General features: G+C 39.2%; 1 protein-coding gene across 1 annotated transcript in view; it reads left to right on the top strand.

Moving 5' to 3' along the window:
- GRID1 (glutamate ionotropic receptor delta type subunit 1) overlaps positions 1 to 20,735 on the top strand; it is a 777,332-nt gene that overhangs the window by 634,990 nt on the left and 121,607 nt on the right. The window contains exons 9-12 of the mRNA XM_090278321.1: positions 7,217 to 7,318; positions 8,781 to 8,978; positions 12,100 to 12,424; positions 13,597 to 13,735. Of these exons, the coding sequence (XP_090134447.1) occupies positions 7,217 to 7,318; positions 8,781 to 8,978; positions 12,100 to 12,424; positions 13,597 to 13,735 (764 nt within the window). The remainder of the gene's footprint in view (positions 1 to 7,216; positions 7,319 to 8,780; positions 8,979 to 12,099; positions 12,425 to 13,596; positions 13,736 to 20,735) is intronic.

Genomic DNA, 20,735 nt, shown 5'->3' with positions numbered 1-20,735 from the left:
ATGTGCTTATTATCTTCACATATCTTCTAATGTCTTTTCTTTGGTTTTAAAAATTGGGTTGTTTGTCTTCTTATAATTGAATTATAAGATTTCTTTACATATACTGAATACAAGTCTTATATTGGATATGTATGTATCTAATATTGTCCCATAACTTTTGGATGCTCTCTTCTGTTTTTTTTTTTTTTTTCCCCCTCCCTGTCCACCTGGTGGAGATGTGATGGAAGTGCTGATGAATGTGAGGGAGCTCACTGTCTTGCTGGCCCACACTTGGTCTTTAAGAATTTGGTAAAATTTATTTATTTTTCTTCTTACACACTTGTATAACTACCACTCTTTTGCCCCATGCTCTGGCAGAAATGAAACATTTCTTGTATCCCATCTCTCCTTGGAGGGGCTTCTCATTTCCTTTGTTGAGTAGATGACTTTTTGTTTGTTTGTTACAATGAAAGCCACATCATCTTCCTGCTTCTTATATGTCAAGCAGAATTAGAACTGCCTCCATCCTCCCTGTGAATGTGATGGAAAGACTCCATTGCTGGCACCTCTTCTATCCCTGTGCAGGCCCAAGTGGGCCCTATGTGTTCTGGACTTTCAGATAGGAGAGGCTAGGGTTTGGACATATCCATGGTCTCACCATGAGTGGCCTGGTTGCCAGCCTCAGTGGCACTTCTGCTAGTTTTCCTTGTCTTACACCCCAGCACCACTGGGGGGGCATATCTTTCTCTCATCCTCATTACAGTTTTTTCATGAAGCCCGCATATGTGATAACACTCCAGTCTGTTTTGTCTTCTTTCAGTGTCTCATGGGTCTGCTGTATGTACATTTAGCACAAGTTCTCCTGGGGCTCATTTTAAGAGAGTACAACTTTCATCAAATACTGAATTCCCTGTGCAAATGGTCCTGAGCAGAGACTTCCAGCTTCCCCCTGCCTCCGAGTGAGCCTCCTCCTCCGTCCTACACAGTGTGTCTAAGCTTCAGCTGTGGTCCTGGCCCCTTCCTCTTTGGGGACATCTGACATGATGGTCATCTCCTGTGGTGCACGCTCTCTGAGGCCCATACCTCAGGAGCCCAGACATACTGTAATTCCGAAAATGAATTCTTAAGTTAGACCTTACTTCAGGAACCTTGGCTACAAATATTAATAGTCTATCCTCAGATGCTTATATTCTGTTTCTGAGATACTGTGTTGTGTTATCCCTGTGGTTAGCCATAGCTTAAAATTAACTACCTGAAATCAGCGCTAGCCAAATGCCCAATTCAAGCTGATTCAAGATGTAGGTTCTCCCTTTGCCCCATCCCCACCAAAGGCTGTGATCCTTTGAAGCATACAGTGAATGCATTTATTTTCCAATAACAATGGAAAAAATGAACAAAAGCTGATAGACGCCTTGTTATTTAGAAAAGTCCATGTACTGCCATGATGATAAAGGCTCTGTGGTTGTAACTGCTGAAGCCTGTATCTCAGCTGAGGCTGCCTCAGCTGATGGCAGTTACTGGTTGATGAGGGTACAGTTCACATGGGATTCCCACTACAGCTGTGAGGGCTACAGACGCAGTCATAAAAACTTCACTTCCAGTTTCCAGTGCTCACTCTAGGCAAGCTTACCACCAAAGTATGGTTCACTCAGTTGTGAAATGCGACAGGATAGGTTATTGACCTATTGTTTTGTTGGTTATAGTTAAATATGAGATTTGGGATCAAGCAAACCAACTTTTCTTCCCTCCCTCCCTCTATATGTAAAATTGGTCATATTCTGTCTCAGCTATAAAGCAGTTGGGTTGCCTCTCTGCTCCTTCTTTACCACTTTAAGACATCTCTATAATTAGATTACAGTCCCAAAAGTCCAATCTCCTACAGGAGGAATGCCACACCGAGGTTTAATAGTCCTGCATTTATTAAGGGCAGGGCCATAAAGTCCCAAATCCCCACATCTCACAACTCAAAACACTAACATGAACACCCCGATTGACTCAGAAAATATGTTGGCCTGAGACCAGTGGTTTATTAAATTTATTCTCTAGTTGGCTGATCTCATGAAGAGTCGTTTGTCATAATCAGATTTTGAAAGCATATATCTCCCTTCAAGTGATGATTGTGCTATAACCTCTGGCTCCATACGTACCTCTGGTCTGAGCAGAGCAGATCTCGGTGATGAGCAAAAATCATAGCCATCTTATCAAGAAGTGGCATCTCTTGTTTTGTTTAACAGTGCTGGAAATTAGTTTTTCAGGCACTGATCTCGACAGGTAGGCTGTCTAAGTGGGTGTCTGTGGCCATAAATTCGTTGATCCCATAAACAAAATTCAAGGGAAAGTCACAGCAGATGCACTTGTGTACAAATGAAATGATCTGCGGCTGTATGACCAAGTGTTAGGCCTTCTTTGGGTAAAAGGTATTTCTGGCTCCCCATTTATGAAGTCCATGGGCCTCATTTGGCTTTTATTGACTGAAACATTTTCCTCGGTGTTTTGAACCAGGAGAATCAGGCACCTACAGCAGGGAAATGGTATGCAGTCTCTCCTGTTCTTGGTCAGCTACAAGTTTGGGAATCCATTTAAAGGGTTTATTTAATTTTAAAAAATCCACTGAAGTCTTTTGTCTGGACTGTGTCTTTTTCTGTTCTGGTCTTATGTATAAGATGCTCAGTGGGATGGCTTCTCACGGATATGATAAAGGTTTTATCCCAGTGGTTGTAGGATCTGGGCAAGAGCACAAAGATTTTTGGAAATAGTGGGGTTCACTCAGCCTGGGTTCTCAACTTTGGGCTCATGTGAGGGTGTAATAAAGTCCTGCCCAACTTGAAGGATCCTGGATCCTGCAACATGCTTGCCCTTTGATGTGTTTGAAGGCAGAATTTTGGTTCACTTTGAAGTTTTTTTTTTTTTTTTTGTCAGAGTACAGAATGCCTGAAGGCCAGGGAGAGAGAAATCTGTGTTTAAAAAAGAAAACAAAAATAATAAAAAAATAAACTTTAAGCCCTAATTATTTTCAGACCAAAAAAAAAGGAATAGGATATACTTGTAGGACTGTCTTTCCCTCTCATGAAGTTCTATTTTTATTTCAATGGCCTTGCATTGGGGTTGTCTGAGTAGTAACTAACATAGTGTTATCCCTCTTCCTTTATGGAAAGAGTGCCTGTCTTCATGGATCTGGGCCTCCACAGTTGCCATTGCCCTGTCTCCAGACTCAATCAGTTTGTGGGCGCTAGAGAGGTCATAGAATGAACTGCTGTGCTGGACCAACTTGCAGTGTGCCTCATCTAGGAGATGGGCACCCCTCAGCCACAGCTCCTTGCAACAAGATGACTGATTTAGTGTGTTCTGACTCAGATTGGCTGTGATGTATCAACAGATAATTTGACACTGTTGGCTTTCTTCCATTCAGCCAATCATACAAGTGCATGTGACAGGATTTTGCTTGATTGCCTGTGCTACTTGTTTTTAACAAAAGCTTGTTTTCCTTTCTGTGAAAGTAGTGAAAAACCTGTTAAAAACCTTGAAAAGCATAAATAAGTAATAATAGCTTCATAATTCTACCATCTAGACATATTCACATAATACATTTCAACATATCTCCTCCCACTTTTGCTACCACCTTTTCTAAAAAGCATAATTAAGGTTGGAATGTACACATAGTCTTATACTTTGATTCTTTATTTTGTGATTATTAATTTATTTTATAATAGTTTATAGTAAAATGATTTTCTCCTTTGAGCATCCCCTCAACATGGTAGGCAGGGAAGGTATTTCTATTCCATTTTACAGGTACGAAAATGGAATTTCAGTCAAGTTAAATTTATTCAACAAATATTTGTTCACTGCCTTCTATATTTTAAGCACTATGCTGTAAAATGTGCTGTCTGAGGTCATTCAGGTAAGTGGGGAAAACACAACTAGAACATAGGTCTGATGACTCATAAACATATGCTAATTCCACACCAAGTTTTCATCTTCCACAAATCTATCAGTTACATAATAAGTTGATCTTTAGGAGAACATGACCTTCAAGGCAAGGTTGGAAACCCTGACATTGAAATAAGCAAGGCAAGGTCTAGTTTGAAAGTCTGAAACTCAAGACTGTTTAAAAGACACTATTTTGATCCCAGGGGACAGGGTGAAAAACCCAGATAACACAGCTGGATCATAGACTTAGAGCTAGAATGGGAAGCACTAGAGATCATTTCTACTGCAGCTTTGCATAAACGGTGATGACTGGGCTGAGCACATTATGAGCTGTGAGGAGTGTATCCTACTAATAGCACAATAATGGGAACCTGGGGATGGAGTTATTGGATAGTCTCTGGGCAACCTCCACCATTTTCCTGTAAATCAAAAACTATTCTAAAGTGAAAACATTCAAAAACATAAAAGTTTACCAGGCTCAGCTGAAGAGAAATGACATTTCAGGCAAAGAAACTGGATACAGAGAATCAGGAGGGAACATGATGCATATGAGAAATGTTAGGGATTTGGGGGGTGGGGTGGAGTGCACTGTGGCTATATAAATTGAATTGAAGCTGAGAGTCAGCCTTGGGCCTGGAATAGAGAAGCCTTTCTTTTAGGCCAAGCTTAGAAGTGTTAGGGTCTATCCTCTAGGAAATGGGAAGTCATTAGGATGATTTAATTAACACAGTTCATGTTTGAGTTTATTTATTATAAAGGTACCTCTAAGCACATTGGAGAAGACCATAAGAGGGCGGTTGAGGGTAATCAATGGGGAGGCTGTCGCAATGTTCTGGGGCAGAGGTGCTACTGCCTGGAACCAGGTAGTGGGCTAGAAGCACAGGGTGGTTTGGATAGGCATTGAGAGGCAGAATCCTCCTTGGAGTTGAGCTGAAATCCTAGAAGGACCTGGCTTCATCTCAACTGCTTCTTCCGGCGTCCATTTTCTATTCTCGTGACTAATTACAATCCCAATATAAAGACAGGCAGAGCCTGGTTTATCAAGGACACACAGAGCCCCATTGCAAGCACTTTCCAAGCCAAGGCATCAGAGAGTTGAGATGTCCCTTCACCCATGCCAGGGAGGTTTAGCAGTAGGTGTTAGAAATTCAAATCCTGGTGCAGGGCAGAATATACAGTTCCTGAAACAGATACATCATCACGAGGATAAGACAAGACTGTCTCCATTATGACACTCTGGGTCACTGAGGTGTTGAAGGGGGCTTTTGTAATACCACCCAACCCAGGAGGTGCAACAGACCACATATCAGGGTTAAGTGGAGGAGATGCAGGCAGCCCAAATACACACCAGGAATTCCCTGGGTCCATGTAGGAGCATCCAAAGAAGGCAGGGAATCAATACCTTGACTCTTTTTGGCTAAGTTTGTTCTCTTCCCTTTGACCAGCATTTTAATTCAGCTGTAGGAATTAAATCTGGTCCCAGTGCTATTTTCTGAGACCCAATGAAGAAACAGCCATGATGTTTCCTTCTCATTATTCCAGTTCTCAGAGTTTGGTATTTTTGATGTTCTTGAACAGGGTATTGGGTAGATTTTAACTTCGCTCTTTACTTCACTGTTCCTAAAATTAGTGGTGGCTGTCAGAAATCTCCTCAGAGTACATAGCCATGCTCTTAACTAAGTGATTCATTCATCACTGCCAAGCATGCTATTAATTTGGAAGGAGTGGGTCTTAGTTGGTATCATGTCCTTAGTGACAGCAGGAGTTTCCAGGTCCATTTAAAACTAGTTCTAGAACCACATATATCATTCTGATGTTTCTGCTCAAGGCTTCGGGGTTGGTCTAGAACTGTGGCCTCATAGGAAAGGCTAAGTGTGCAGATCTTGCTGCAGATGTTAAGGCTATAGGAAATGCTGGGAGAGTAGAAGTGTCCTTAAATGGCACTATTGGTGGCACCTTTAGGGCCCCTGGTAGCACTTTCCCATAGCGGGATGGTTCCTCTTGGCATCACTAGGGGTCCTGTGTATTTTCCCTGATGAGGAGTAGATGCTGCCTGTGGCAGTCTGAATCTTTAATCCCTTGCTACTTAAATGGTGGTCCATGAATCAGCAGCAGCACCACCTGGGAGCGTATTAGATAGAAATAATCTCAGGCTCTGGAATCAGAAAGTGTGTGCAAAAAAGTCCATGGGTGTTTTGTGTTCCTGTCACAATCTGAGGATCACTGTTTTAGTCTATATGTGGTTCATGATCTTGGCTATGCATTAGAATCACATGGAGAGCTAAAATATCCATACCTAGTTCACTCACTACAGATTGGGCCTGGACTAGAGAATGTTTCAAAAGCCCTCTCAAACGATTTTAATATGCAGCAAAGTTAGAGGCTCAGTGACCTGGAAGATTAGGGGTTGTCGATCAGGATCGTGAGGAAGCACTAACTTTACCCATGACCAAGCGCTGAGATCCTGATTAAGTTGGCTTGAGATGGGGGCCAGGATCTGTATTTTTTTTTTTTTACATGTTGCCAATTAACAATTGAGAATTATTGATGAGATGAAAGTTTCATCATTGCTGCTCAGGCCCTGCAGGGATACAAGGAGGGGAAGCAGTCACAAGAACACCTGTTTCCTATTGTTTCTGAGCCAAGATGGGGTCTCTACAACCATTTGAGTGTGCCTGTCAGAGACACATTGGGCTATTGGATAGACCCTACAGACTCAGAAGGGTACAGTAGATTGAGAACACGTGTATTCTTGTCCTCTATGTGCCTGTCAGGGAAAACTATGAAGTTTGCACTAGAATGAAGACAAGCAGTGAGCTCTTGACCTGCTTGCAGTAGGCACCAGGGGGCAGGACAAGCTGTATACTTGGGTCTTTGTTACCTGCTTCACTGCTGTGTGTCATCCTATACTGGCTGGTGGTGACAGTGGCTGAACTCAAGACCTCTCTGGGCTGGGTGAGTCAAAGGAGTAATTAGAGAAAGAGGACACTGTGGGAGACAGAGTGACATGGCTTCAGTGAGTGGAAAGAATAAAACTGGACATAGATGTTCATTCCAGAAACAAGTTTTTACCCATTGGTTTCCGTTTAAGAATGTGGCAATTCCCCAAGATCCAGACGAGCTGATGGGGAAGTGAAATTCTGTCTGTCCCACTTTTGTCTTTTCTAAGGGTTTAATATGGCTCTGGGTCTTTGAGAAACTCAGAGAGTACAGTCCACCTACCTGTCTAATTCAGGATCCCAGTTTAAAAAGCAAGTTCCAACAGTGGGCATATGTGCTCTGTCCCTCACACCCCCTTTTTCCTTCACAGCTGGCGACGTGGGACTCAGAAAAGGGCCTGAATGGCAGCCTGCAAGAAAGGCCCATGGGCAGCCGCCTCCAAGGACTGACTCTCAAAGTGGTGACTGTCTTGGTAGGATCATGGGCCTATTGGGGAGGTTTGTTCTTCAGGCTTTTGAGGCAGAGGCTTCTATCTGTTGGATTTAGTGCTGGGTTTGGAGAAAATGGGATCTTGAGTAGTGGCTTGAATTTTCATAAGACCTTTCATTCAAATAATTTTGTGAGTAATGAAAGAAGAGTACATTGGACCTTCTCCCCCAGGAGCTCCTGCCTCTGAGGCCTTCCATGGACATCACTGGGCTGCTCTAGGGAAGGACCACTAAGCCAGATTCACTGCTGGGCACCAGAGCAGGCACCAGAGTGAGCACAGCTGCTCTACCTGTTCTTGGATGTAAACAGGTTCTTGACCTACTGGTGGTCCTTAGGAGAGCTTTGCTGGCAGCCAGAGTCTTTAGAAAGATGCTAGAAGGAGGACATTTTCTCAGCACTCAGTACCACTGTTGGGCCCATGAGACACAAAGTTCATAATAAAGACTATCTGTTGCAGTTTTTCTGCACAGTTGTCCTAGAAGCATAGACTTTTACAACTTTAAGAGACCTTAGGAACATCTTCCTTTCAATTTTTAAAAAAATCTTTGTAAAACTGTAACTTAACTGGTCAGTTCTCTTATTAGCTGGTCAGATGTGGTCCGCATGATCCCCTCTGTCCTAGCCGGCATTAGTGCCTCAGCTCTAGAAACCTTTGGCAGCGGTGTTCAGGCATTCCCTATATGCATACCACAAACAAGCATTATATTCTGTTTGCCTCAAAAATACTAAATTAAGGAGACACATTCTCTGGGTTGTTTGCCAAAAGGCTTATTCTTGTTAAGTTTCACAGGGTTGTGGTGGAGAAGACTGAGCTGTTCTCCAGATGGCCACATGCCCTACAGGAGCACACGTGACTGTGAATGTGGAATGGCTTTGGACTTGGGTCTTGGGATTTAATCTTATCCTATCCTTTGATTTATGATATGATCATGGTCCATTAATTAGCATCAGTTTTCTAGTACAACCTGATAGATGCGATACTATCTTCTCTCAATCTAATAGCACAGAACTTTATTGTTATTTATTATCTTGGAGAGAAATATCCACATTTTTATATGGGTCCTGAAGAATTATGGCATTTCCTAAGGATAGAGTTGTGGATGTCACAAATGAAGGAATGAAAACAAACCACATTATCTGGGAGATGGGATTCTGGGAAGAGCCTGGAATAACATAAGACAGGACAAGTAAATCTCCATTCCTCCATCAACATGCTGATTGGAGGGATCTTCCTGTCACTGTACCCTCAGTGTCCATAAACTACTTTAGGAAAAGGCAGAGAGGTTCAGACTCTAGGCCTAAATTGGGTAAATAAATACATGCACATGTCTGCAAACATTCTAAAGTTACAATTCATTAAATTGGTCGCTCCAGTAATACCCTGGAAAGATGTTTATTAATTAACATGTTATTTAATTGAAGAACATTCATTCTGTTCTCCCCAGGAAGAGCCTTTTGTGATGGTGGCTGAGAACATCCTTGGACAGCCCAAGCGCTACAAAGGGTTCTCCATGGACGTCCTGGATGCACTGGCCAAGGCTCTGGGCTTCAAATATGAGATTTACCAGGCCCCTGATGGCAGGTATGGTCACCAGCTCCATAACACCTCCTGGAACGGGATGATCGGGGAGCTCATCAGCAAGGTAGGTTCCAAAAGCAGGTCCATGGGGTGGGGTACCCTAGTCTGCCTCTGGGGTGATATCCAAATTTGGCCCATTGAGCACTTGGAACCTTGGGACCAACTAAACAGATCACAGTTACCACTCTCCAAACACTAAAGCCCTCTTTGTCTCAACACCTCTTCTCCCTACATACCCATCTCTGTTCTTTCATTTTCTAATTTTCTGGTACTCTTTGTTTTCCTTCTGTGTCCATTGATCCCATGCCTTTAAAGCCCATCCACTGTGCCTGCTGTGCAGTACACCCTTCATGAAACCCACCCCCACATTTGGGCTGAAGTAGGAACCTACTTCTCTCATGGTGGGGTACTGGTAAGTGCCTATTCTCCTCTCCCACGTGGCCTATCAGTGGGGTGTGTATGCATGCATGTGTGTGTGTGTGTGTGCAAATGAGTGGGTGTGTCTGCATTGCTTGCATTGCTATGTACAGGTGACATGGCATTCCCCAGCTCCTCATACTAATTTAGAATCATTACTCTTCCTCTCTGCTGTAGAACCTGCATCCTCACTGAGGACTTGATATCTCTGATGTGCCTATGGACAACTGGAATCACAGTGCTTTGAACTTCTCACCTCCAGTGACCTTTGCTTGTCCTTCTCTCCATCACACACAGTCATGCATCTTGTTAGCACCTTGCTGTCACTGTCCCATTTCATGACTACAACCTATTGCATTTCAGAGTCTTTGGGCCTTTGCTCCTAAAACACAGCTCTTTTGCTTGGTAAATTCATGAAGGCAGATCAGAAACCCATGGTTCTCCAAGTTTCCCCAGGCTTTTTAAAAAAACCTTATCATAATATAACTTACATACTATAAAATTAACCCATTTCAGTTCAATAATTCTTAGGAAATCTACTGAGTTGTGCAATAATCTCCGTAATATAGTTTAAGAATACTTCCATCACTCCAATGAGATCTCTCATACTCATTTACAGTTAATCCCATTCTCAACCCCAGCACTAGGCAATCATCAATCTACTTTCTATCTCTATAGATGTGTTTTTATGAACATTCAGTATAAATAGAGTCACATAATATTTGTGGTCTTTTGTGTCTGGCCCTTTCCACTTAGCATATGGATTTGAAATTCATCCTCCGCTAAGGTTTCTGTGCTCTTCTTATACTTCATGCTTACTTACCTGTCTGGTGTGCTCTCTGTGGTTGACCAGACAAAGCCCTGTGATTCCCTTCACCTATGTGATTCTCCATGTTTTGATTTCTTCTTGCACCCAAACCCTGACTTGATTGTGTTATCTATCCTCTGACTCTGATATTCAGTTTGCTGCACATAGTGAGAGAAGAAAACCACAATTATATCCAGATGGATATATGAGCAATGTGTGATGCCTATCTCAGCTGTGCCTTGGAGACAGCTTGAGTTCCACAACTTGTTCTTTGTTGGGTCCTCTAGCAACATTTCTTAGAGAATGTTTCAAAAGTTTACCTTCTTCATCAAGCAACCTAATAACCTATCCTTAATTAAAAAAAAAAAAAAAAAGATTGTGCTCCTACATTACGGAAAGAAGTGAAGACTTTGGGGCATGAAATTCTGCTTCAGTTTCCTATGAAATTCACATCTGCAGATAAGGGCCCTCACCTCAAGTTCAGAGGGGGGGAGTGTTTTTCCTTCTGCTATAGGTCACCTCCCACCTGTCAATTCCCTTGTATCTCCTCTAGACCTGGCTTCATATAGTTTCCCTGCATCCTATGTTGCAAACCTGTGCTGCTTCACTAGACTCCTTTCTCAGTACTTAACTGTGCTCCAAATTCTCTAGATCCTAAAACAATCAAACAAAACTCCTGGATCTTGGGTTTGTGCTAAGAGAAGCCAAGGCAAAAGCTACAGATGCAAGTGTGGCCAGTGTAAGAGGAGATCACCAACATTATCACCTCTAACATTTTTCTCTTTTCTCTAGATGTGTTGTTGGGTTCCAGTTTAGAACATCAGTATATCTGCCCCTCTAGCCCACATATTAAACGTGATAAAATCTTTCTATATATGTTTCCCCAATTTGAATATGTAGGTTAGGTATGTTTTTATAATTATTCATTTAAAACTAAACCTAGTTATGAGGATGCCTCCTCCTTAAAGGCCCAAGAGCTATGATCAAGATGATTACTGTACATTTTAGTACTCTTGTGGCTGAGGGGGTACTCTAGCCCACGACTGCCTTGTCAACATTCATCTAGGAATAGGGATCCTCACCTCTACCAGTCTTGGCAGCTTTGTCTGTTAGTCTGGTTCTGTCTTAATGGGGGTGTTCAGTTATCCTTAAAATTAAGCTCATCTTAGAAAGCAAAATTATGGCAGGTACATTTAAGGTCACAGTGCAGCATGTTTGAAGAGTCCCTTCACAACATGGCATTACTATACGAAGAATCAACCACGTGTCCGCAGGCCACGAGTTAAGGGAGGTAAAAGAACAAAAGAAGCAGAGGACCGCTTTTTTTCTTGGTGGATGTTACTCTCTGGCATAGAGTCTACATATAAAGCAATCAGGGACTGATACAGTAATGAGATTCAAGGTAGTTGTGAAACTCACCATACAACTTCTAAAGTATTTTAGAAAAGAAAGACATTAGTGTGTAGAATGGAGTTTGGGGAGGCTTGATAGAAAAACAGAATGTCTCTGTGGCCTTGAAGAATAGGAAGGATGCAGATACTCATAGAAGAAGATAAAAGAGACTTCTTGGTGTGTGTGTGTGTGTGTTGTTGTTGGTGGTGGTGGTCAGAAATACCAGCATAAGAAAGGAGATAGCTAAACTTTGCTAGGGGGCACAGTAAGGAAGTGAAGAAAAACTACAAAACTATAAATTATACAGTTGAAAGTTTTATAGACTCTTCAGAAGAGGTCTCTAGGAGTATTGAATGTTCGGCAGAGAAATTTGCAAGATAAAGGAGGTAATAACAGACAACTTCATGTTGAATTTGCCTTAAAATATTCAAGGTCACAGGGTGTCAACTCAAAAATTACATTTCCTTTGACCGGGATCACTCAAAGGGCAGACGGCAGAACTTGACACAGGGTGGGACCCTGCAGTAAGTGGAGGACTGCCATCTGATGAGATATTTTTGCCTTTCAGAGAGCAGACTTGGCCATCTCCGCCATCACCATCACCCCAGAGAGGGAAAGCGTTGTGGACTTCAGCAAGCGATATATGGACTACTCGGTGGGGATCTTAATCAAGAAGCCCGAGGAGAAAATCAGCATCTTCTCTCTTTTTGCTCCATTTGATTTTGCTGTCTGGGCCTGCATTGCAGCAGCCATCCCTGTCGTTGGTGTGCTGATATTTGTGTTGAACCGGATACAGGCTATGAGGACTCAGAATGCTGCGCAGCCTCGGCCATCTGCATCTGCCACTTTACACAGTGCCATTTGGATCGTCTATGGGGCCTTTGTACAGCAAGGTACTTCCCTTGTTTCCTGATGGAGTATCCCCAAGAGCCTGGGAGAACTTAACTTATCCACTGGCAAAGTTATTAGATGCATGTTGCCAAAGTCATTTTAAATGCAATTTTATTTAATCTCTAGGACAGTACTGATATTATGCTGCACTCAATTTCTATGAGTAACATCAAATAAAAATTAAATGAAATGATAACAAGGAATTCAACTTCAAATCCTGATTCTCCACTTGAGATAAAATTAACTTTGGACTTCTGCTTGGCACTTTCTTCCCCTCCCACATTAAATTGATTGCTATGCACATGAGGCTGTGAAATGAAACTAAATCTTGCTTAAATTTGAAGTCTTCATGGGAAAAACATGACAATTGTTTCTGCAATCATCTAAGCAGTGCTTCAGCCATTCTTGAGGTATGAACTCTCCTATCTCTGAGACGTCAGGAAAATACCTTCAGAGTTATAGGATTGTGCAATTTTGACCAGAAACAACAAATTGAAAGTTCTGAACATGAGTTTTGGCCCTGTTTGTGCCATGCAGACATGTATCATTTGTTTGTGAGGTTATATAAGAATAGTCAGTAAGAAGCTTTTTTTCTGCTACCACATTGGGACCAAGGAGAGAAAAAAAGTGACCTCAAAGAGGCAGCTTCTGCTGTAAAGTGACATGTAGTAATTTCTGAAAATCCTAGGGAAAAAGTAATCTAGTGAGGGCTGAATAATAATAAAAGTGATTTGGCACATCATATTTCTGAGGTTTAAAAGAAAGCTAGGGAACCCTCCTGGAAGAAGGTAATTCTATATTTATAGAATTCTTGAGACTACTCTATGTGAAGTTGAAATTGGAAAGGGACCTTACATCAACCAGGTTGCAGAATGGAAGTTTCCTCACTGGAAGATTTTGATATTAGGACTTTATCCCTTGTGTTTTGACAAATATCACATCAATAAAAGCCCAGTCCTGGCTTTTCTATATTTTGTGGTCCTCCATCCCTTTCCAGGATTGGTTGGTCTTAGGGTTCTTTGCCAGAATTGTCACAGCTCCCATAACAAGATGGCATCACTTTGCTGCTCCCCAGCCCATCACCAGTGGAGGCTCCCTGTGCCCAGAGCATCTCCATGGGGTGGGGAGTGGGAGCAGAAGCCCAGGGCCAATCTACTTTGCCTGCCTCCTGCAGGTGGCGAATCCTCAGTGAACTCCATGGCCATGCGCATCGTGATGGGAAGCTGGTGGCTCTTCACCCTCATTGTGTGCTCCTCCTACACGGCCAATCTTGCTGCCTTCCTCACAGTGTCCAGGATGGACAACCCCATAAGGTAAGACCATTCTTCCTTCCAGAGCTGGAGCCATTCAGCTCTGAGAGGCCGTGAAGAGAGGTTGTGAACTTGCCAGGGTCGGCCTGGTGTTACAGAGATAGAGAAGCTGTTCTTTAATGCATGAAGAGCTTCACTCCTGTTATATTTTATTTCATGCCCAATTAAATAAATGTACAAATTCATTAAATAATATTTCTCTGAACATTTAAATGCATCTTAGACTAATAAATGAAAACACTAAAAATTAACAGATTAAATTTTCTCAGACATTTAAACATTGATTACAAACTGATTTAATCAAAATTTTCTAAGCATTCAATTAAAATTAATACCACAAGTATAATATATTTATCGAAACTTCAAACACCTTAAAGTTATTTTAAGACATGCTAATCATTTCAGTGATTAGACAACTTATTTAACTTATAAAATTTTGAATATATTGAAACCAAGGACTAAAAATGTTTCTACATTTTACCAAAATATTAAAAATATGGAAATGCCTTTGTTTTAGGATCAGATTCCCACAAACTGTAAATTACCAAAGAACTTGGACAAAATGAATGTATGTTGGACATGTGGTACTGATGTGATCACAGGCACAGATCTGTTCTTCACTTCCCATGGCACAGTATCTGTTTCAGTATCACCTGTTACTTGATCCCTCATTATGGTTTCTGTATCCCTGCCTTAAGTAATTTCTCCTTTACTTCATCATACTCACTGTCATTGTATGGATTCTTTTGATCCACAGTGCTAATCAAGTCATTCATCCTCAACCAGCTTCTATGACTACCAACTGCCTATTTAAAAAAAATTATTATTGAATTTATGGGGTGACCTTGGCTAATAAAATTATATGAGTTTTAAGATAAATTTCATCTGTATATGTATTATGTGTTCACCACCCAAAGTCAAGTCTCCTTCTGTCACCATTTATCCAACTGTCTTGTTAATAAGCATTCAGACTCCTTGCGTAGGATTCAAAATTCAGGATGATATTATCTAGGGTTTTTTTCAATTGACATTTTTATTGAGATAATTACGGATTTATATGTGGTTGTAGAAATAATGCAGAGATCTCATTCTTTAATCAGTTTCCTTCAATGGTAACATTTTATTGACATGAATACAATTGATTGATTCTGTTTGGATTTCTCCTCTTGTATTCATTTCTGTATTGTGTATGTGTGTGTGTGTGTATGTTTGTGCACATATTTGGTTCCATATAATCTTGTCATGTGTGGATTTGTGGATCCACCATCACAGAAAAGATCTAAACAACTTTATTTGTATAAGGATGCCTTGTGTCATCCTTTTATAAGTCATCCTTTTATAACCACAACCCTCTCCTTTAAACTTCTTCCCCTGCAGTTTTGTTTTTAACCCCTGGAGACTGCTAGCATGTTCTGTATTTCTAAAATTTTGTCATTTCAAATATGACCAAAAGTATGAAATCATACTTTTGGGCTTGGCTTCTTCCTTCAGCATAATTATCTGGAGATGTATTAGGTTGTTTTGTATATTAATAGTTGATTGCCAGGGTGGGGATTGACTGTAGGAGTGAGAGGGTGGACGGGGCAGGGGAGAGCAACAGGGAAAAATTGGCACAGCTACAATAGAACAACATAAGAAAATAGTTGATTGTTTTTTGTTTCTCAGTAGTATCTGATGTACCATTTTGTTTAACAAATCAGCCATTGAAGGACACCTGGGTAGCTGTCAGTTTCTGGCAATTATGAATAAGGGCATTGTGAACACTGTGTGTAGGTTTTTATGTGCACATTTATTTTTATTTATGTCCAAGAGTGCAATTGCTGGGTCATAAGGTAATTGCATATTGAGTTTTATAAGAAGCTATAAAACTATTGTCCACAGTAACTGTATCCTTTTACATTGCAGTACTACTAGTGATGTAGGAATGATCCAATTAATTTGTATCTTTGCCAGCATTTAGTGTTATCATGATTCTTTATATTTTACCAGTCTGATAGACATGGAGTGATATCTCATGATATTTTAATTTGCATTCCCCTAATGACTAATTATGTTGAACACCTTTTCGGGTGCTTGTTGCTATCTGTATATCCTCTTTGGTGAAATATCTCTTTATGTATATTACCCATTTTCTAATTGGATTGTTTGATTATGATTGTTGAGTTTTGAATGTTCTTTATACAAATACCAGTCCTTTTCCAGATATGTGGTTTGAAAATATTTCTCACCACTCTGTAGTTTGTCTTTTTAGCCCCTTAACAAGGTCTTTCACAGATAAAAGTTTTTAATTCTTATGTGTTCCAATTTATAAATTTATTATTTTGTGGGTCATGTGTTTGGTGTCAAGTCTAATTCTTTGCTTAGCCCTAGACCCTGAAAATAATCCATTTTGGGGATTCTTTTTCACTAAAATTTTTGTAGTTTTATGTTTCAGTCTACAATCAATTTTAAGCTAATTTTTGTATAAGATTTAGTTTGAGTTCTATTTATTCATTTATATTTTGTCTATGGATGCACAATTTATTTAAAAGTCTACCTTATTTAGTAATTTGTCAGAAATCAGCTGGACATATTAGTGTTAGTCTATTTCTAAGTTCTCTATTTAGTTCCATTGATCTATGTGCCTATCCCTTTGCCAGTGCAACACTTCTTGATTACTGTAGCTACAGAGTAAGCCTCAATATTGGACAGAGTAATTCCTCCCTTTTTCTTTTTTTGTTAAGATGGTTTTAACTATTCTAGGGCCTACATCTTTTCATATAAATTTTGGAATAAGCTTGCCTATACCTGCAAAAAACTTTTCTGTGGTTTTAACAGAAATTGCATTAATTACAGTTGTAATTGCATTAAACCAATAGGTTATAACTTGGTGAGAATGTTTATTACGAATGAGTATTGAATTTTGTCAAATGCCTTTTTCACACTGATTGATATGATCATATGATTTTTCTTCTTTAGCTTATAAATATGGTAGATTACATTGATTGTTTTTCAGATATTGTATACCTTGAATGAATCTCATGTGGTCATGATTTATAATTCTATTCATATATTGTTGGATTTTGCTACTATTCTGGTTGAGGATTTTTTATTTTAAATTTATTAGAAATATTAGTTTGTATTTTTATTTTTGTGCTGTTTTTGGTTAGTTTTGATATCAAGGTAACACTGTACACTGCTATTTCCCTTTCAGAATTAAGAGTGAGACCATATAGCTATATTTCTTCTTATGTAAGATGATACTAGAATACTTTTATCTCCTTTTCTTTCCACTTAACCATTTTTTTGTTGTTGTTGATAGAACCTAAGATTTTAGGCCCAGTTTACAATGGTTCTTTCTTTTCTTCTTATTAAATTGTTTTTTATGGTTTCTCTAAGATATGTATTTGGCATTTTCATTCCTTTGTTTTCTTCCCATCCATATTTGGAGTCATTACTTGGCCTGAATTCTATGTTCCAATGGTTTCCATGCTTGTTGACTCTCTCTTTATTCCATAACTTAGCCATTATTCATATCTTTTTTTTTGCTGAACTTTTGTCCAACTAGAGTAGCCCTTTTAGCAATATATTTTAGCAACAGTAATATATTTTCTGAGGTAACATATCTGAGAATGTTTTTCAGTTGTATATACACATGAATGAAACTTATCTGGGTATATAATATATTTTGTGTCATAATTCTCCCTTAATATCACATAGAATTTGCTTCATTGCCTGAATTCCATAGAATTTGTTCCATTGCTCTTCCTATATGTAATACTACAGTGAAGCATGGGAATATCCCATTCACCTCCTCTTTCCTTTCCTCTCTTTCACTTCTACTATTTCCTTTATCTTCCCCCTTTTTCTCTATCTCCTTTCTATCCCTCCTTTGCCTCCTTTTCTTTTTCCTCCTTCTCCATTTCCTAAATCTTCTCTTCTTCCTCCTCTCTCCCTTTTCTCTTTCTTCATGCCCAGTCTCTTTATTCATCTGTTTTATTCCTGTTCTCCTTCCTCTCCTTCCCCCTCCATTTCTCTTTTATCTCCTTCCTCACCTTCCCACTTTCCTCTTCATCTTCCCTTTTTTCTCCTTCTTTCCCCTTTTTCTTTCTCCTCTTCCTCTTCCCTACCCTTCCTCTTTCTTCCTCCTTCTGAATGTCTTCCTCCCCTCATTTTTCAGTTTTTCCTTGTTTCCCATCTCATCTTTCTCCTCAACTTCTTCTCTACCTTTTCCTCCTTAGGATTATTTTTCTCCTTTTTCTATTGTTCTCTCCTTCTTTTCCTCCTTCACTTCTGCTCCTTTCATATGCTTTCTTCTTTGTAGTTAACTTTACTAATATCTTTTATTTTTAAAACATACATCAATATTTAATAAATAATCAACCTACACATGATTAATTGTGCTTGGAATTTCATGATTCCTATTAACATTCAAAAAGAAACTTCAACTTTAGCTCAATAATTTTGCCATTTATTAAATATTTCTTGTCTACCTTATCTTTCTCACATATCTTTGTCTTCTTTCTAGGGATATTAACTTTTTTATATGTCAATGCTATGAGTTCTCCATATCTATTGTATTCTTTTTTATCATTTTCTCACTATGTTTCATTTTTATTCTGGAAGAGTTTTTCAGTGTGCCTTCCACATTTCTGATTAGATTTTCTCCAGTGTCCAAATGCTTTTTCAACATTAATGAGTATATAAATCGTACTCATATGTTTTTATTTCCATTTATTCTTTCTTCCTCCCACTCTGTTATTATCTCTTTTATTTCTTAGCTACTTTAATGTTATCATATAACATTTAAGAATTGAGCCCTGGCTAGTTTATGGCATGAGTACTTACTATAATGAATTATACCTATAGAGAAACAAATATTTTAAATTTTTTACTTCATTTTCTTAGCATATATTTTTCTAACAATATGTTTTTAGTATCTTTGACGCAATATAAGTATAGTTATACATTATTTTTAATGCTGCTTCCTTTCTTTATGCCTTCATGTTATTGTTTTTGATGTTCAGTTTGCTTTTCCTTGATTCTGAACCCTTTCATAAACAGGTAGATAGGATCTCCTTGGATTTCCCAGTAGTTCACCTGACTGCAGGTAGAGTCATCCTCTCAGAACTTAACTTTGGCTTGCAAATATAGGTAGAGATTGTGATGTAAATTGCTATAACCAGTCCTGTGCCTTAGTGGAAAACTTTCTCTTTTGAGTTTTTGCCCTAGTGACAGAGTTTCAGTTTCTAGAATTCTGATTAATCCAGCCCTTCAACAGGGAGAAAATCCATAGTGTAGCTTTTTAAACCTTTTTTTTCTGGTGTTTCTATTCTCTGTATCACAGACAAATGCTCATGAACTGGGGTTTCTGTGCACTGTACCCTGCAGAGCCCAGAGGAAATGAGGGGCCTTCCATTGCTGCTACTTAGCACTGCTTTGTCTATGTAGATAGAAAGGTAAATCCACTGAGATGATGCAGGGTAAATTTGATTCTCCCATTACTGTTCCAATTAACTTGCTCCCATCACCCCAAAATATCTGTTAAGTCAGTGGCATCCTTCCCTAGGTTTATGATATATTATTCCCTCTAATTAAAAAAATTGCCTATTCATTTTATTATATTTCTGGAAGGATGAATGATTGATATATATATCTTCTATCAATATACCTTTCTTATTAATCCAAATGATCTTCAACCTATAAATTTTCAAACTAATATAAAACTATTCAATAATAATCATAATCCCCCTATAAGTATTAATAGTACTTTGCAAATAAGTATTTTATACTTTATTTTGTTAATGTGATATATCTCATTGATTGATTTATGGATGTTAAACCATCCTTGCATTTCTGGGATAAACCTCACTAGGTCGTGGTGTATAATCCTTATAGTGTATTGACAAATCCAGCTTGTTAATATCTTGTTGAGAATTCTTACATCAATGTTCATCAAGAACACTGGCCTATAATATTCTTTTTTCTTTTTATAATGTCTTTTGTTTTGCTATCAGGGAAATGCTAGCTTTGTAGAGTGAGTTTGGAATAATTTTTTCTTTCTGATTTTTCAAAAGGAGGTTTTCCTTATGCCCATGCATCTACACATTTTTAGAGGGGAAAAATTAAAAAAAGAAAACTGAACTCACCAGTAGCCTAATTTATCCTGTTAATTTTCCTTTCAATCATCTTGTTGTAAAGAAATACCATTGTTCCATAAAGCTTGCTACAAACTTTTGATTTTAAGTAGTGTATCATTTTTTGCAGTTTTATTATAAACTGAAATTCTAGATGACCTTGGGTTTGATGATGACTTCTTAGATTCAAAAACCAAAGGAAAAATCAATAATAAATTGATAAATTAGACTTAATTAACATAAAGTATTCAGTGACAAAGACAATTAAAATAAGAAGACAAGTCTCAGATTGGGAGAAAATCTGCAAAATACATATCAGGTAATATACAAAGAACTATTAATATAATAATGAAGAAAACAACCCATTTTTTAAAAATGAGCAAAAGATGTGAAGAGACACCTCACCAAAGAAGATATACACATGGCCAAAAGCCATATGAAAAGATGCTCAATATCATATAACATTAAAGAATTGAGTCCTGGCCGGTGTGGCTCAGTGGATTGAATGCTGGCTTGCGAACCAAAGGGTCACTGGTTTGAGTCCTGGTCAGGGCACATGCCTAGGTTGCAGGCCAGGCCTCTGGTTGGGGTAGTACAGGAGGCAACTGATGGATGTATCTCTCACACAGCAGTGTTTCACTCCTTCCCTTTCTCCCTCCCTTCCCTTCTCTCTAAATAAATAAATCTTTTAAAAAATTGAAAAACACCTATTAGAATGGCCACAATTTGAAATACTGACACCACTAAATGCTGGTGAGAATGTTGAGCAATAGGAACTTCCTTTTATTGCTAGTGGTAATTCAAAATGGTATAGTTGCTTTAGAAGACAGCTTGAAAGAGGATCCAGCCAAGATGGCAGCATAGGCAGATGTGACTAGCCTCTTTGC

The sequence above is a fragment of the Furipterus horrens genome, unplaced genomic scaffold (assembly GCF_987537825.1).
Source record: "Furipterus horrens unplaced genomic scaffold, mFurHor1.1.pri manual_scaffold_5, whole genome shotgun sequence".
Lineage (NCBI taxonomy): Eukaryota > Metazoa > Chordata > Mammalia > Chiroptera > Furipteridae > Furipterus > Furipterus horrens.
Note: the sequence above shows the minus strand (reverse complement) of the source record. Positions and strands in the feature narration are given on the sequence as shown.